Source organism: Diorhabda carinulata, chromosome 5, assembly GCF_026250575.1.
Source record: "Diorhabda carinulata isolate Delta chromosome 5, icDioCari1.1, whole genome shotgun sequence".
In the NCBI taxonomy this organism is placed as follows: domain Eukaryota; kingdom Metazoa; phylum Arthropoda; class Insecta; order Coleoptera; family Chrysomelidae; genus Diorhabda; species Diorhabda carinulata.
Window position 1 is genome coordinate 19,827,505 of NC_079464.1, and position 15,159 is coordinate 19,842,663.

General features: G+C 32.9%; 1 protein-coding gene across 3 annotated transcripts in view; it reads right to left on the bottom strand.

The window, feature by feature from the left end:
• Positions 1-10,862, bottom strand: part of LOC130893676 (sodium- and chloride-dependent GABA transporter 1-like) — a 28,038-nt gene extending 17,176 nt beyond the window's left edge. Inside the window, exons 1-3 of one of the 3 annotated variants that reach the window (XM_057799955.1) lie at positions 10,671-10,862; positions 4,330-4,566; positions 1,097-1,354 (exon numbers count right to left, since the gene is read on the bottom strand). In XM_057799955.1, the coding sequence (XP_057655938.1) occupies positions 1,097-1,354; positions 4,330-4,561 (490 nt within the window). In that variant the 5' untranslated portion in view covers positions 4,562-4,566; positions 10,671-10,862. Of the gene's footprint in view, positions 1-1,096; positions 1,355-4,329; positions 4,567-4,755; positions 4,957-10,670 lie in introns of those variants that run through there. The other 2 variants (XM_057799956.1, XM_057799957.1) reach the window with 2 other exon arrangements.
• Between the last annotated feature and the right edge of the window lie 4,297 nt (positions 10,863-15,159).

The window sequence follows — 15,159 nt, forward strand, 5'->3', positions numbered from 1 at the left end:
TTCCATGGTTGTTTGTATGCCCAGTCTCATGCTTTAAAGCGTCTTACCACCAAGTTTGAGGTATTATGAAGTGTTCCTAAGTCCATGGTTGTTTGTATGGCCAGCCTCTTGGTCTAATGCGTCCAACCATCAAGTTTGAGGTATTATGGAGTGTTCCTGATTCCATGGTTGTTTGTATGACCAGTCTCTTAGTCTAATGCGTCTAACCACCAAGTTTGAGGTATTATGAAATGTTCTTTATTCGATGGTTGTTTGTATGGCCAGTCTCTTGGTATAAAGCGTCTAACCACCAAGTTTGAGGTATTATGAAGTGCTCCTAATTCCATGGTTGTTTGTATGGCCAGTCTCTTGGTCCAAAGCATCTTTCTGATATGACTTTCATTATTTCTTAAAAAGATTCATCATAGTTTCAATTTTATCATTTTTTTAAACTTTCTGCAGTCTTGAACATCTCAATCTAAATATATTTCAAAGTACATTGTACTTGAATTAGTTCCCTATCGTACTCCTTTCTGTTCCAGAGATTTCTTCATATTATTTTTTAACATTGAAATTTTACAAATTTCCTACCATGCGACTTGGAAAAAATGTAGAATCATTGGAATAAATGTTTAAAATTCGCAAGACATTTTATCAATATCTACTTTTTAATGTGTTAGTCGAATACAAGCCTCACACGTCCATAATTTACTTAAAAACGAATCGTAGGACAATTTTTATGACTCAGGAGATTTGGGACAAATAATTTTTGATATTTCGTAATTTCGAAATTGATTATACTGAATCAATGTTTAATACCTTAGAGTTTGTTCGTTTACATTTCATTTTGTATTGCATTCGGGGTTTTTTGTCATAAAAACAGCATTTTCAAATAAATTATGGACATCGAAAAAAAGTAGCTGACGTCTACATCTATATCTCCGTGGAATAACTGCACTTGGAGGTTGAAATAAACTAGACAGAATCTCCTCCATTATAACTCGCATATATATTCAAGGGGATGTAAATCTGGTTTTTGGTAGCTTATTCTAACTATGGTTACCAAAAGCTCAAGTTCCAGAAATTATTCCTACTTAGTGTAACAAATATTACTCACCACATGTAGCCCAAGGTAATGTACTACTTAAACTACTATAAATATAAAATAACGTCCATGCTATAATGACACAATAATAAACATCCAATAAGAATACAATGGTCATTGTGGCGTACCCGACGCCTTTGAAAATGGGACAAAGTTGACCAACGAAAGTCATCCCGCCTGATCCCAGATATTGACCTACGGCTACTTCTTGAAAAAATAATGGTATTCCACAAAATATCATTGCGATGTGGTAAGTTATCAAAAATGTACCTAAAACAATAAATATTTCATTAATTTACATTTAAATAATTTTTTTGTTTCAATTAATTGGCATACACTTTGAGGTAGGGTGTCAGAGGCTTTACCAAGAACGTGTACTATACTGTTATTGAGGTAGTTGTCTAATCCCACGCAGAAAACCCTTCACTCAGCGTACTTAGTCAAAAAACAGAAGAGATATTTACTTGATAGCATAAAAATTCTTCATAAGACATGCACGACCCACGAAAACATTGACCTTCAACTTACTGCTCTTAAGAAGGCAAAAATACTTACAACGATTACTAATCATCAAAATATGTTGTAACTACTTTTTTGTGATCAATATTCTAAGTGATGTCTACAGAAAACATGTGTTAACTGCTGCTCAAAAACTCAAACTTATACAGAATTTGATCATTCAAAGACAACATTAATAAAACAGTGGGTGAGTAAGAAACCATCAGAAAACGAAAAAAGAACGATTTGTAATGAAATTTAAAACAAAAACACATGAAATGTTATCTAGAAATATCATCACAAAACTTGAAAATGATATAGTCAAACATATTACATCAGTACGATGCCTTTAAACAATTGAGAGAGTCCTTAACTAAAAATACAACCAAGCAATTCAATCCTTCTATTTCGGCGGTTCGCGAATCCAAATTCCATTACATACTATTGTCGTTTATCTAAAACCCTCCGTAGTTTCACACTGCACTATCTCAATTAACTTATCTTACAAGGCTGGAGCAATTTGGGCACATCTTAAATCTGTGCAGGCGTCACTGCCATCAACTATTGAAAACATTCACTTTTTCAATGATGGTCCTTTATCGCAGGAAATAATATGGTGTAAGGACCACTTGGATGTGATCGAAGAGTGTGAAATAAAGAAGATAAACACACCATCATAAATAATAAGTCGTCTGAAATTGTCTCTTTCAAGGGGACACTATTTGTGCATCAGGTACCCAACAATGAAGTCACTAAGTTGTTTTTGTACAAGTAGCGGTTATTCGCACCATCAAAGTCGTTTTGGTCAACAAACTTACAAAGAAAACAGTTGATGATGAAGACGGTGAAGTTAGAGTAACCAATATGGCAGTCTAAATTGGATGAAAAGATGTATTAGATATTCCCCAGAATCAAATAATAAAAAACTACACTTACGAAAACTTATCATGAATAAGAGAAAAGAATTTTTCATCAATCTAAGGTAACACTTGATGTTTTTATAATATTACTTATTAATAATTATTTCCAGTAGTTACCAAGTAATTCTAATACTTGAAAGACATGTGCCATTATTAAATCCTAAGAGATTTGTACTTATTTTCATTCAATTATTGATTAAATTAAAATAAAAACAAGTAGTGCCCTTAAAATCCTATTGAGTCTTCCACCTTTGGACCTTATGATACAATTTAAATTCGCGAAGACAGTATACTAGATATTCTCAATGAATTAGAGCCAACAATCTGAATAAAAGTCGCGGATTAATGTCCAATCATCTAGATGAGCAGTGACCGAATTGGCGCCTAGGTGACTTTAGGACGAATAGCTTGGCCGTGGCAGTCTACTGCTGGAAACACCCCAAAATAAGTGCTTATGGAACATGCTACCGTCTAGCAAGCCGAAATATTCGTAGTGATGGTATGTAGAAGCGTAATCTCAATCTACTCAGACGGCTGAGCTGCAATATAAGCCATAATCGCTGGAACGGTGTGATCTAGACTTGTGCTGGAATGTAAGAAAGTACTACAAGAGCTAGAAGGTGATGATTGCAATGTCTCTCAATCAAGAGTCTGCTTGCAAGGCATGAGACAAGCTAAGGTACATTTATATAGGCCTACTGATTCTTTTACCAAATAAATGCTTCAACTACATATGCGCGATATTCGACTGTACACGGTCATATAAGACGCTATATCCACACTATGGGAATCATGGACGTGCTGGGGTCCCACTGGTGTATGGAGGAGGAAAAAACTGCATACCACGCCATCTGTAAGTGCCCTACACTCATACGGCCTAGGTTCAAACATTCGAGCAAGCATGGCGGTTTACCGAGTGACTTCAAAATATTTAAGCCAAAGGACTATTGGTAATTCCAAGATAACATTCAAAGACGAATGATAATCTGGTGTTTCAAAAAGGTTTTGAAGGAAAATGAAAGTCTATTTTTGAAAAATATAGTCTTCAAAGAGAAATGATATTTTTTAAAAGGCAAATGTTTGGTTTTCGTGTCTAAGCTTGAATTTCTGGAGCCGTTGGTGATATTTATACACTCATTACACTCACAATTACACTGTCTGACACATGTTTTCAGCAAAAGGGTTTCGTGGACAAAAGGTAGTTTGTTTTTCTAAAAAAAGACGGCTTTAGAAGTGAATGATACTTATGTTTTTTGAAAAAGGCAGTTTTCAAAGACAAATGACTGTTTATAGTCTCATAGTCAAAATGTAGTTTGTTTTACTAAAAAATAACTACTTTCAAAGAAAAAAATTTAGTTTGTTTCCGCAAAACATATGAGACATAAGACAAATGCTTTCAAAGACAGAGTCTGTTTTCAAAAAAGACAGTTTTTAAAGACAAATATAGGGTTCATAGACGAACGATTTTTTCAAAAAAGTTCTCATGGTCAAAAAGTAGTTATTTATTGTGAAAAGGACAAAAACGAATTATAGTTTTTTCTGAAAGCAAAGCAGTTGTCAAAGACAAATGACAGTTTTTTTATAAAACAGAGTTCTCATAATCAAATGGTAGTTTTTTATTCTAGAATGGACAAAAACGAATTATAGTTTTGTCTGAAAAGAAAGCAGTTGTCAAAGACAAAAGACAATTGTTTCATAAAACACAGGTTCTTGGTAAACACGAAATTTCGGAGCCATATTCAATAGAGTAGAAAAACTGAGTTGAAAAGGGGATATTTCATCGATACATCAAGCATATCAACATAGATAAACATTTTCTCCACTTACCTCCGCCATTTTTATAACACAAATACGGAAATCTCCAAACGTTCCCTAATCCTACAGATAAACTAATACAAGACATTAAAAAATCCAATTTATTCCCCCATCCGCCACGTTCTTCCGTCTTATTCCGATCGGTATTCATTTCATCCGGTTTGTCATCACGAATAAAAGGCTTTTTTTCGGGAGCTGCGGTTATTTGCATTTGTTCGTCCCAAATGTACAGTTTATTCGACATTGTGTCTGAAAAAAATCAATTAATACGACATGATAATAATTCTCGAGAAATTGTAAAAGTTAAGCGAAATTTATTTATTCATAATCCCACAAAACAATTTAGGTGTCATAGATTTAGCCTGTCGCGTGTCTATAGGTAAATGATTTATTATATTCACATATAAACTGTTATCATTAATATAAACATCAATATACCACGATAAAGCTGATGTACTTTGCAGTTTTGTAACTAAAGATAAATATAGGACATACAAGTTCACAAAAAATAATTTGAAGTGAATCTAATTATTGGCAACTATCTTTTAAAGCCCAGATTTGGAAAAAAAATTATATCACGAGTGCTAAAATTAGAAATTGCTTAATAAAATCGTTGGATGAACGGTTACACGTGGAACTAATTGTAGCTACAAAGAATGTATCTTTTTATCTGTTTTAGTTGGTACTATATTTAAAATTGGCTGAAGAAATGATCGCGTTGACCTAAAGTTAACATATGTTCAACTGTATATATATATATATATATATATATATATATATATTTATGTTGATAGAAATATGTTCAAAAAAATTTTTTTTTCGACTAATGTTAATTAGATGCTTTGGAAACATATACTTTTCGGGGACGTCAAAAAAATTGACTTTTTCCTTGTTTTCTTGCGAAGATTGGTGACCTCGATAGATCCTTGAGATCGTCCTTGGAGATGACACGAAAAAATAGGAATTTACCCCGCAAAACAAGCAAGATTCGCTCTATTTTTTATGAGTGCGCTATGCACTTAGTGAGAAAGAAAGAAATCTTTTGTCGAAGAAAAAATTTATTTCCCGAACGAAACGAAGGCAACTATTGTGCGGGACGAAAAAATATATTTCACCAGAAATGCATTTGATACGTTTTTTGACTAAATCATAAATAGTTTGGCAACTGTTTTAGTTTGTTTCGTGGAAGCACGTTAGGTCTTTCTCCCAACGGGAGATAGTGTCTTTTTCTCGTGACGTCTAAGAAAAATTCATTTTTTTCACGCCTTCAAGAACGGAAAAATGTTTTTCTATCATTGAACAATGAAGCATTTAGTTATGGAAGATATTTTCTTCAACTATCTATTGATTTTGCACATTTCAATTGCTTTTCCAATTTATTGGCAATGACAGCACTGAAGAGATAAAAGTAAGAATTGAAATTGCTCGCAGTGCATTTTATGAATTAATGAAAAACTTTCGATGTAGAAACATGAATAACGAATTCAAAAAGAGAAAGTTGAAATGTTACATATAGTCAATCCTTTTGTACGGAATTGAGGCAGCTTCTTCAAACAAAGAAATAATTAAAAAACTGGATGCGTTTAAAATGTGGATATTGAGAAGAATACTACGAATATCATGTACGTAAATGAAGAATAAAAGCCCGCAAATTAAAGTACTTCGGTCATGTAATTAGGGGACAACGATACGAATTCCAGAGATTGATTATGCAGGGAAAAATAGAATGGATTAACTTCACATCAAACCAATTGTTTAGAGCAGCTGTGAGTAAAATACAAACAGTTATGATGGTCGCCATCTTTGGTCCGAAGATGGCACTTTAAGAAGAAGAAGATGGCACTTAATTAGCACTTAATTTTCCGCTTATTGTCAGAAAGCTGCTGCGGCTCACAAAGAAGTATATGAAGTTTATGGTGCTGATTGCTTAACAAAGCGCACGTATCAGAATCGATATGAAAAATTCCATTCTGAAAATTTTTCCCACAAAGATGGTCGGCCTACTGAAGTTGATGATGACCAAAAGTGACAATTGAAGAGAATCATCATATAACTGTTAGAGAGGCTACATGTATCGCAAAACAATTGAAAAATACTGAAAAATATCTGAGGCTGAATTGAAAGAAATTCATTTAACACAAAGAATCAATATTTGCGATGTGCACCCTAAACGAAATGAAACTGACTTTTTCTTGAAAAGAATCATCACTGGTGTTGAAAAATGGATCCTTTATAGTAACATAGTTCGAAAACGATCATGGAGAAAACACGAAAGCTGTAAAACAACAAAAAAAGCTAATGTTGTGAGTTTGGTAGGATTACAAAGGTTTTTTGTTATTTGAGCTGCTTCTAAGGAACCAAACGATCAATTCTGATGTTTACTGTCAACAATTAATGAAACTAGATGAAGCAATCAAAGAAAAACGATCAGAATTGTCAAATCGGAAAGGTTTAGAGTTCCAACATGATAATGCAAGGGCTCACACATATTTGGCAACTCGTGGGAAACCATTGGAGCTTGGCTGGGAAGTCATGCAAACTTTCACAAATGACGATGACCTTCAATTACATTTGGTTCAGTTTTGTGCTGATACGGACCAGAAATGGCAACATGGCATAACCAGAATGGAAAATATATAAAAAACTATAACACAAAAGAGTGTTTTATTTTCTACTATAAAACCGAAATTATTATAATTTTAATATATAATTATAATTTCAAATCCTTGAGCATTTTATCAATTCCCAGCTCTTTCTCTATTTCCAATTTCTCTATCACCTTCAGCACCTCTAACTTCTGCTCTTGGCTGTTAAATGTCATACTTCACGTCTATACACAATGTCAGTTTATTCTCTTCTACTGTGAAGCAAATATTTAGAATTTTATGACATCAAAACCAAATGGATTTGTTATCATTTAATTCAGTTTCATACATGAGCAAAAAAACTATTTTGTTTATTATAAAAAATTATGTTGTATATAAACAAAAGTACTGATAAATATTTAGAAGACTTCAAACAAACAATTATATTAATAAACGTGAATTAAACATTCATATTCAATTGCCACGAAATGTTTATATTTGTCGCAGTGTTATTAACAATAATTCACTGATTGGTCAATTGTACGCAAATAAATTGTGTCGAATCGATCGTTTAATTACGGTTAATAATCGATGGTCAAAATATATGACATATTTTATAATACGAGATATTATTGCAACAATGTTTTTTCAACCTGCTCCGTCCATTCTGATTCCTCCATATATTTTTCCGATAAAATTTTTTTCACAAATTTTCTTATTCTTTCTTGGTCTTTTTGTATCACCACCCAACAGTCACTGCAAGTTATTATCATTATTAAATTCCTGTAGATTTTTAACTTCGTTCTTTGTGTTATTTAGTTTTTCATGAGCTTCAAATTCACACAATAAGCTCTATTACCACTTTGTATTTTTTTCTCCAAGATATTTGAGTCTATCTGCATCTCTGAAAGTTTTATCATCTATTATTAAATCTTCCATTTTCCTACAATCTTCTAATGTTGAATGTTCAATCAATCTTTCTGGATATTATTGCAATATTATCAGCTGGGTACAAACCTTTTTGATCTATCTGCTTAATTGCTTCGTGGAGTAATATTATAAAGATTTTAACTTTCTCATAATGGTCATATTGATAAATTCAGGTTTCAAAGAACAGCCTTCAAAATGACAATAGACATAAATATAAAGTTTGTTGATTTCTCCAAATCAACAGCAATAGGCAACGATATTATTGAGCCTGTTTTTGAAGCAAATTCATGTCAGATAAACTAGAAACTCCCTAATCAACCTTAGTCAAAACATTTGCGGCATACTTTAAAAACAAACAGAGCAGAGTCTGCACAAAGAATAAAGTCAACCGATCCACACACAATCGTTTTTTGATTGGTTGATCAGTTAGGAAGGAAAATCCGTCCTATATGATAATATAGAATGGCAAAGGCAGTGGCTTTCTCCACACTGTGTGTTTGGTGGACTATACAGGAAATTCTTCTTTTTGAAATGCTGAAATTGTTAATGCATATATTAATTCTGCAAAGCGACAAAGCAAGACCGCACACAAACCTTGGAAAAAATCGATTAAATAGTATTGGAGGTATTTAATTGTTGGAATTCAAAGTTAAAATCACGATATTACTTTCTTACTTCTTTTTGCATATCAGTTTCATCTATTACCAAGAAGTGGCCAATCTCAAATATTTGATAGAACGAGAGGTATGTTTCTTCTCTGTTTTAATTTGTTTTAATTATACTCTTATATTATACATTTTCCAAAAATATATCTTCTAAACTTATAAAATCCTCTATTGTATTAGTTCTGCTTTTAATAGATATATTAGAAGAGTAAGTGGCGACGTTCCAGACCTTGAATGACAGAAATAAAACGGGATTCCACACGGTTTTTATTTTTTCTACAAAAAATATGGTAACGAAACTGAAACTTCAATTATTGGATTAGTTATTCATAACTAATAAAATGTTAAAGATGTTTATTTCGGAAAATTATTACTTTTGCAATTTGTGTTTCAAGCGACCATGCCATCTGCCCTGGTATTTACAAATAAATTTCTTTCTCGATATTTTTCATTTTTCTACCATTTCCCCGAACAACTTCCTCAATAAAGCAATAATCCTTCGACCCTCGACTGACGATGCATGACCCAGAAAATTCCATTTTGTTCCAATTTGCCTTCTTATGGGAATTCCAAGTCACCTTTATTTTATAAACTTCTTACGCCTTCTACATACGAGCTACTCGTTCGAAACTAATTACTGACGCGAATCATTAACTAATCCCTGTTGAGTTTACTATCAATGTTATTCAATGAAACTACTAATTAGTAACTAGTTGAATTAGTCAGTGAATCGCGTCAGTAATTAGTTTAAAATGAGTAGCTCAGTGTGTAGAAAGCCTTAATGTGAGTAAAAACCAACATCTTTACATCCTTCTACCTTCAGCATTGTTCATGACATCCCCTTCTTACGAACCCTGGTGGGACTTTACCGAAACTACCTTTATGAGACGCTGAGTATTGGAATGCCAGACAAGCTAATAAAACTGGTAGTGAACACCAAGCAAGATGAGAGGTCTGAAACAAGGGCGATGATCTTTCTTCTGTTCTGTTCAATATGCCTTGGAAATAATATTTGGAACCCTGCAGACTAAGTCGGAAGGAACCCTACTCAACCAATTAAGACAGAAGGTGGCCTACGAAGACGATGTTGACCAACTAAGCAGAAGGAAAATAGAACTTCCGGACATATAATGAAGAATCCAATCGAGCAGGGTTCGGTGTGAACGAAGCTAAAACGAAGTACATGCTTGAATAGATTAAATATCATGACTCTCTCATAACTGAAAACAACGAGACTGCACTGGAGACACAGGAGAGAGTGAAAGCTGGAAACAAGGCGTATTACTATGCCCAGAAGATGCTGAAATCCCACCTACTACGAGGATCTACCCTACAGTACTAAGATCAGTTGTCATGTATGCTTCTGAAACCTGGACAATAACTGCTAGAGCGAATCAAGACTCAAGTCGTGAGAGAGGAAAATCATTCGGCGCATTTATGACCCAATCAAAGACACAAGAAGAATGGCGCATCAGTACTAACGCTAAGATTTACTCCCTTTATGGAGAACCCAGCCTGGTAGCAGATATCAAACTACCGGGACGACGTAGAGCAGGACCTAAAAGAACTAAGCGTCCGAAACTGGCAGAGAAAAGTACGACGTCGAGGAAAATGGAGGACAGTTGTCCGGGAGGACAAGGTTCTTCAAGGACTACATCGGCAATTGGTGAGGTAATGAAGAACGTTTGCATCAGAACCTTTGCGTCATGAAAGAAAGCTACCAGGTTTTCTGTATTGTGAATAGAATGTCTGACTATTATTGGACCCTGATACGTCATTTAAAGTTTATACATCAGAGAATATAATTGAAACAAAGTTTTTTAGAACTCAATGTTTAATTTTTTTTGTTTATGTACTTAGAGACTACAGCTAACAGAAACCTTATTTCATTTTTGAAAAAAGTGTATCATATGTAGTCAGTAACAGATAAAAATTTTTCGGCAACAGATCTACTGTGAACCCAGCCTGCACATCTTTTTAAAAGTTATTATTTTGGTAGTAAGATGCTTAATATGTACAGATAACTGTTTTCATTACACGCGAATCGTGCTTGCGTATTTTTTTCGGGAATATGTTATAATCAAATCGAAGGTAAAAAGTCGTTCACAACTTATGTCTAAAGTCAGCACTAAAAGCAAGAATAGTCGATAAAAATATGGATAATTATCAATACCTTACTTGTAACAGATTTCTCTCCTTTTTTTAAAAAAAAAACTGCCCATATATATCCTTTTAAAAATGTTTAAACACTATTAAACTGTTCACAATCTTCAACAAAAACTGAACACATTCCGATTTAAATTGTACCTAACCAAAACCGTTTTCTAAACCGTCTAAAACATTTTGTAGCTTGACTGCTTATATTAACCTTTCTGTTATAGTCTAGTCTACAAGTTCAAAAAGGTATTAAGTCAATATACTATAAAAAAATGTGTGGATAAGTTTATTGATAATTATATCTAGATCATTGTGATTAAAAAATTAATGAGTTTATAAAAAAGTTATTAACAATAATAAACGTTCAAAAAATAGTGTTTGCTTTTCCGATTATAGCTTGTGAACATAAACATTTTCGAGTTTTTAAAAAAAGATCCTTAAAGAGGAAGGAATTTATTAAAAATGTTGTAATTTCCGGAATTGTACCTTCATTATTTATAATTTTAATTTAATATTGAAAATAACCCTCCGCGTGTCATTGCTAGTTTGCCCGCACCGCTTCAAAAGTCAAAAACAATTTTGTATATTTGAAAATCTAAAAAAATATTGTATAGTTTGAATGCTTAAGAGTTATAATTTTATATTAAAATAAAGTAGAATCCGTCGAGAGCAAGAAAATAGCAAGAATTATACAAGGGAGTGAAACTTTTGTACAAGTATTAAACCAAAACCACGCATCTTCCAGCATTATCAAAAATAAAAAAGTACATCCAGTAAAAACTACCTTTTTATTTCTAATTATTTTAAATGAGATTGGGAGAATTTAAGAGCACGTGAAGTACAAAGATGTGAAGTCGACTTCACAGTACAGTATGAGAAAAAAAATTACAATAGTATTGTGTTTTTTGATTATCTTAAAACAATTATTATAAACAGTAACTATTTTTCTAAAACTTCTATGACATAATTTTGCTTCGTATTTATATAGAAAAGGCTCCAGGAAACGAAAAAATTTTACGGAAATTTTTTTAAACATTCTTTTAGTTTAGAACGATCAAAATGAAGAAAATTTTGTTAATAAAAAATCGTATAGTTTGTAGAAAAATTGACATAAAAAAATTCTCTAAAATGTTTAGATAATACTATAATTTTTTTAGATTCTTCAATTTACTTTGTATAGCTGAAAAAAATTTTTAATCAACGTACTCGCATTCGAGAAGGTGCGCCCAGCCTAACATTAACGCGCGGAGGGTTATTATTATAAACTAACACGTTGAGCCCGGGTTTGATCCTAAGGCCCCCAACTGAACTTTCCCCACAGCCCAAAGCGGTCCTATGGATTGTCCGACGTATATTATTTCAAATTTCCTCCACAGTTCAAAGTAACGTATTCAAATGGTTTTGCAATTTGGTTGGACCGTCCTGAATCTTTGAAACATTACCCTATACTTGATCCATTTGATTTTTTACATAATCTTTAAATTGTGAAACAATTACTTTTCTTCAACATAATTCGAATAAAATTTTTCATTAGTGTCAAATCACTAGATCTCATATAATATTTTTTACAACATATCGCACATTTTTGTGCACCTTACATAAAAGTATAAATCATCGTTCAAAGGATAAAAAAAATTTTTGTTTTTCCTCACTACAAGTATGGTGTACCTTTGAAGAAAGATGATGAAAATATTTATTTCGAATGAAAAGTGCAAAACATGATGCTTTTTGTATACAGTCCATAGGAACTCTCTGGGCCCTTGGGAAAAGTTTTAGCGGTAAACTTTTTATTTCAATTAATTCTTTCCTTTATTATAGAATTTAATAACACAAAAAAGTTTTTTGGGTCAGGGGAAAGTTTATCAAGTTTGGTTGGGGCTCAACGTGTTAAAATTATAAATAATGGAGGGACATTTAAGGAAGTCAACATTTTCTTTAGTGAACCTCCTTTTTTTTAATAATCTTTTTTTGATAATGTAGAGATATTTACACAAACCCAAACACTGTATTTTTAGAGATGTTTCATTTTTTTATGAGCTACTTAACTTTAGAATCTAGACATTATTCAGGAATCGAATTAATTTGAACTTCTGGACTAGACTATAACGTGGAACTATTTAAAAACGTACAATTCGATTTAGAATTGCTCGAGTTGGGAAGGAAAAAAGTAGATGGCTGACGCAATTTTATAAAAATTGAACGAATGTAATTTTTGTTATTAAGAAAGAATTTCGCGCTAGGACACTGTAAAATTCGTCTATTTTTATATACGTATATTGAAATACCTTTTCTTTAACATGTAAGAAAGGATTATAAAGGATTATGAAAGTTATTTTACTCTGACATAAACTTATAAAATAACAGAAATATCATTCAAGTTGAAACACTTATGTAAATGAAGTTTGTTTATAAAAAAAAATTTTGAATACAGACTAAAAATCAAATATATTAACATATGATAACATATTTCTAAAAAAAGTTTCATCATTAGTACTGCAGTCGTCTTGGAAATTGGAAAAATAACAAAGGATTCAGCAGAGTGTTGAAATAACTAAGTTATTATTTTTTCAGCTCATTTCCACAAACTTTTCAAAACGTCTCACTAAAAATTCTATGCCTGTTTAACTCCGCCTGTGAACAAAAAATAGTCGGACGGATCCAAATCGGGGCTATATGGTTAGAGCACCCAACTCTGTGAAGTCGCATTCGTGTACAGTATTCCTTTCATTAAGAATTTGGTTTAAGTGACGTTTTTTCATGATAGACTATTAGAATGGACAAAAAAACTGAAAATATATTAATTAATTCAGTTTTTTCATATAGGGGGTATTTCGGGATATCGAGATGTATTTGTCCCTCTAGTTATTGGACATATACATCCCTTTGGTACTTTTATTTTAATAACGCGAACAATTTTGCATAGTGTTACATTATAAGCCGTAAAAATTGTATTAGTTCCTTTTTTTGCTTCTTAGTACAACGGACCTTTCCATAGGTCAATGATCCACGTATCAACCACAGCTGTCACCACATGGTTGTATTGCTGTCCATATCGTAAAGACCAAAAGGTTAATCTAAAATTCATCCATCTTGGGACAAGGAATATCAACTTGGTTACCATCTTTGTCTTCTCTTTATAACAATTAGAAAGTACTGTGACATGTTTAGTGCCCTTCCAAGAAACTGCGCAAGTACAAAACTGAGCACGAACTTTGATATGTTTTTTCCTTTTTAATTATTGATATACCAACTGCTGCAAAAGGTAATTTGCCAGAACTGTACTAGGTTGCTCGGCTGGGATATAAAATCTCGAAGAAAAAAAATGTTGTCTACAACTACCAATTGATTCAACTTTATTATAGTTAATTTGGAATTCATCTATTGTAATTTTTTTTTGCCGTCTATCAGTAGACGATAAATTTTCGCGGAGTTCAAATTTCGTCAGTCAATTCCATCAACTCCTTGTTGGACAATGGCTTATTTTCAGAATTTCACTCTGCTGGGACATATTTGACCCATTGGGACTGAAAAGGGTAGCCTTGTAAAGCGAGACAGTGTTGACTGGAGCATTATCATGAAGCAAGCGCAAACCTCGCCTTTTATCTGTAATTTTTTGACGCTACTACCTTAGATAGTCAGAGTCGTATGTCGCATTCAAGGTTTCGATTCCTCAAAGTCTCGAAGTGAATAAGAAGAACTAGCTAACGGTTACTCGTCTCTTTTAGAGGGACCAGATGGCTTTTATTTGATGAGATACAACTGCAAAACGATCTTTTTTCCTAAGAACAAATCAAGGATATTATACACAAGTTTTCATTGGGCGAACCATAATTTGAACAAAGATGGTTGAAGGATTACAAGATCCTTTGCAGTACAAACCTGGACCTGATCGACCACAGAATATTCTACGAATGTTCTGAGAGAAGTAAATGAAGAAAAACAGTAAACTCCGAAATGTAGTATAGACAAAGTTATTGGTGCATGTATCTCAGACATCATTATAAGTATCCAAACATAGAGATGAATTCCGCATACTCAAAAAGGCCTCTTCGAGCCAAACCAGAAATACAAAATACAAAAGCATGCAAACTTAATGTATTAAACCAACAGTTGTTAAACGGATCCTCTTCTAATTGGAATGCGGCCAAAACTTGAAATACCAAGCCTTAAATGAAAGACACAATTGACATGTTCCTGCCAGCTGATCCCAATTCAGTAGGTGATACTAACTCAGAAGAGCTTGCAGGAAATGTGGAAGAAACTTATTTTGGATAATCTTGTTTTTAATTGTCTTTGGTTTCCTCCAAAGTTGCTGTTTGTTTTTATTAAATTACTGTGTTAATTAATATAATAATAATTTTTTGAAGTAGCTTCAATTTTTGCCGGCTAGATGGGTCGAATACCTCTATGTGCAACGGTTCCAAAAACTCCAACCTAGTTGTATTAACTCCACGATCAACGGAACAGAATAAGTACATAAAACTTAATATTAAGAGTAGATTAGT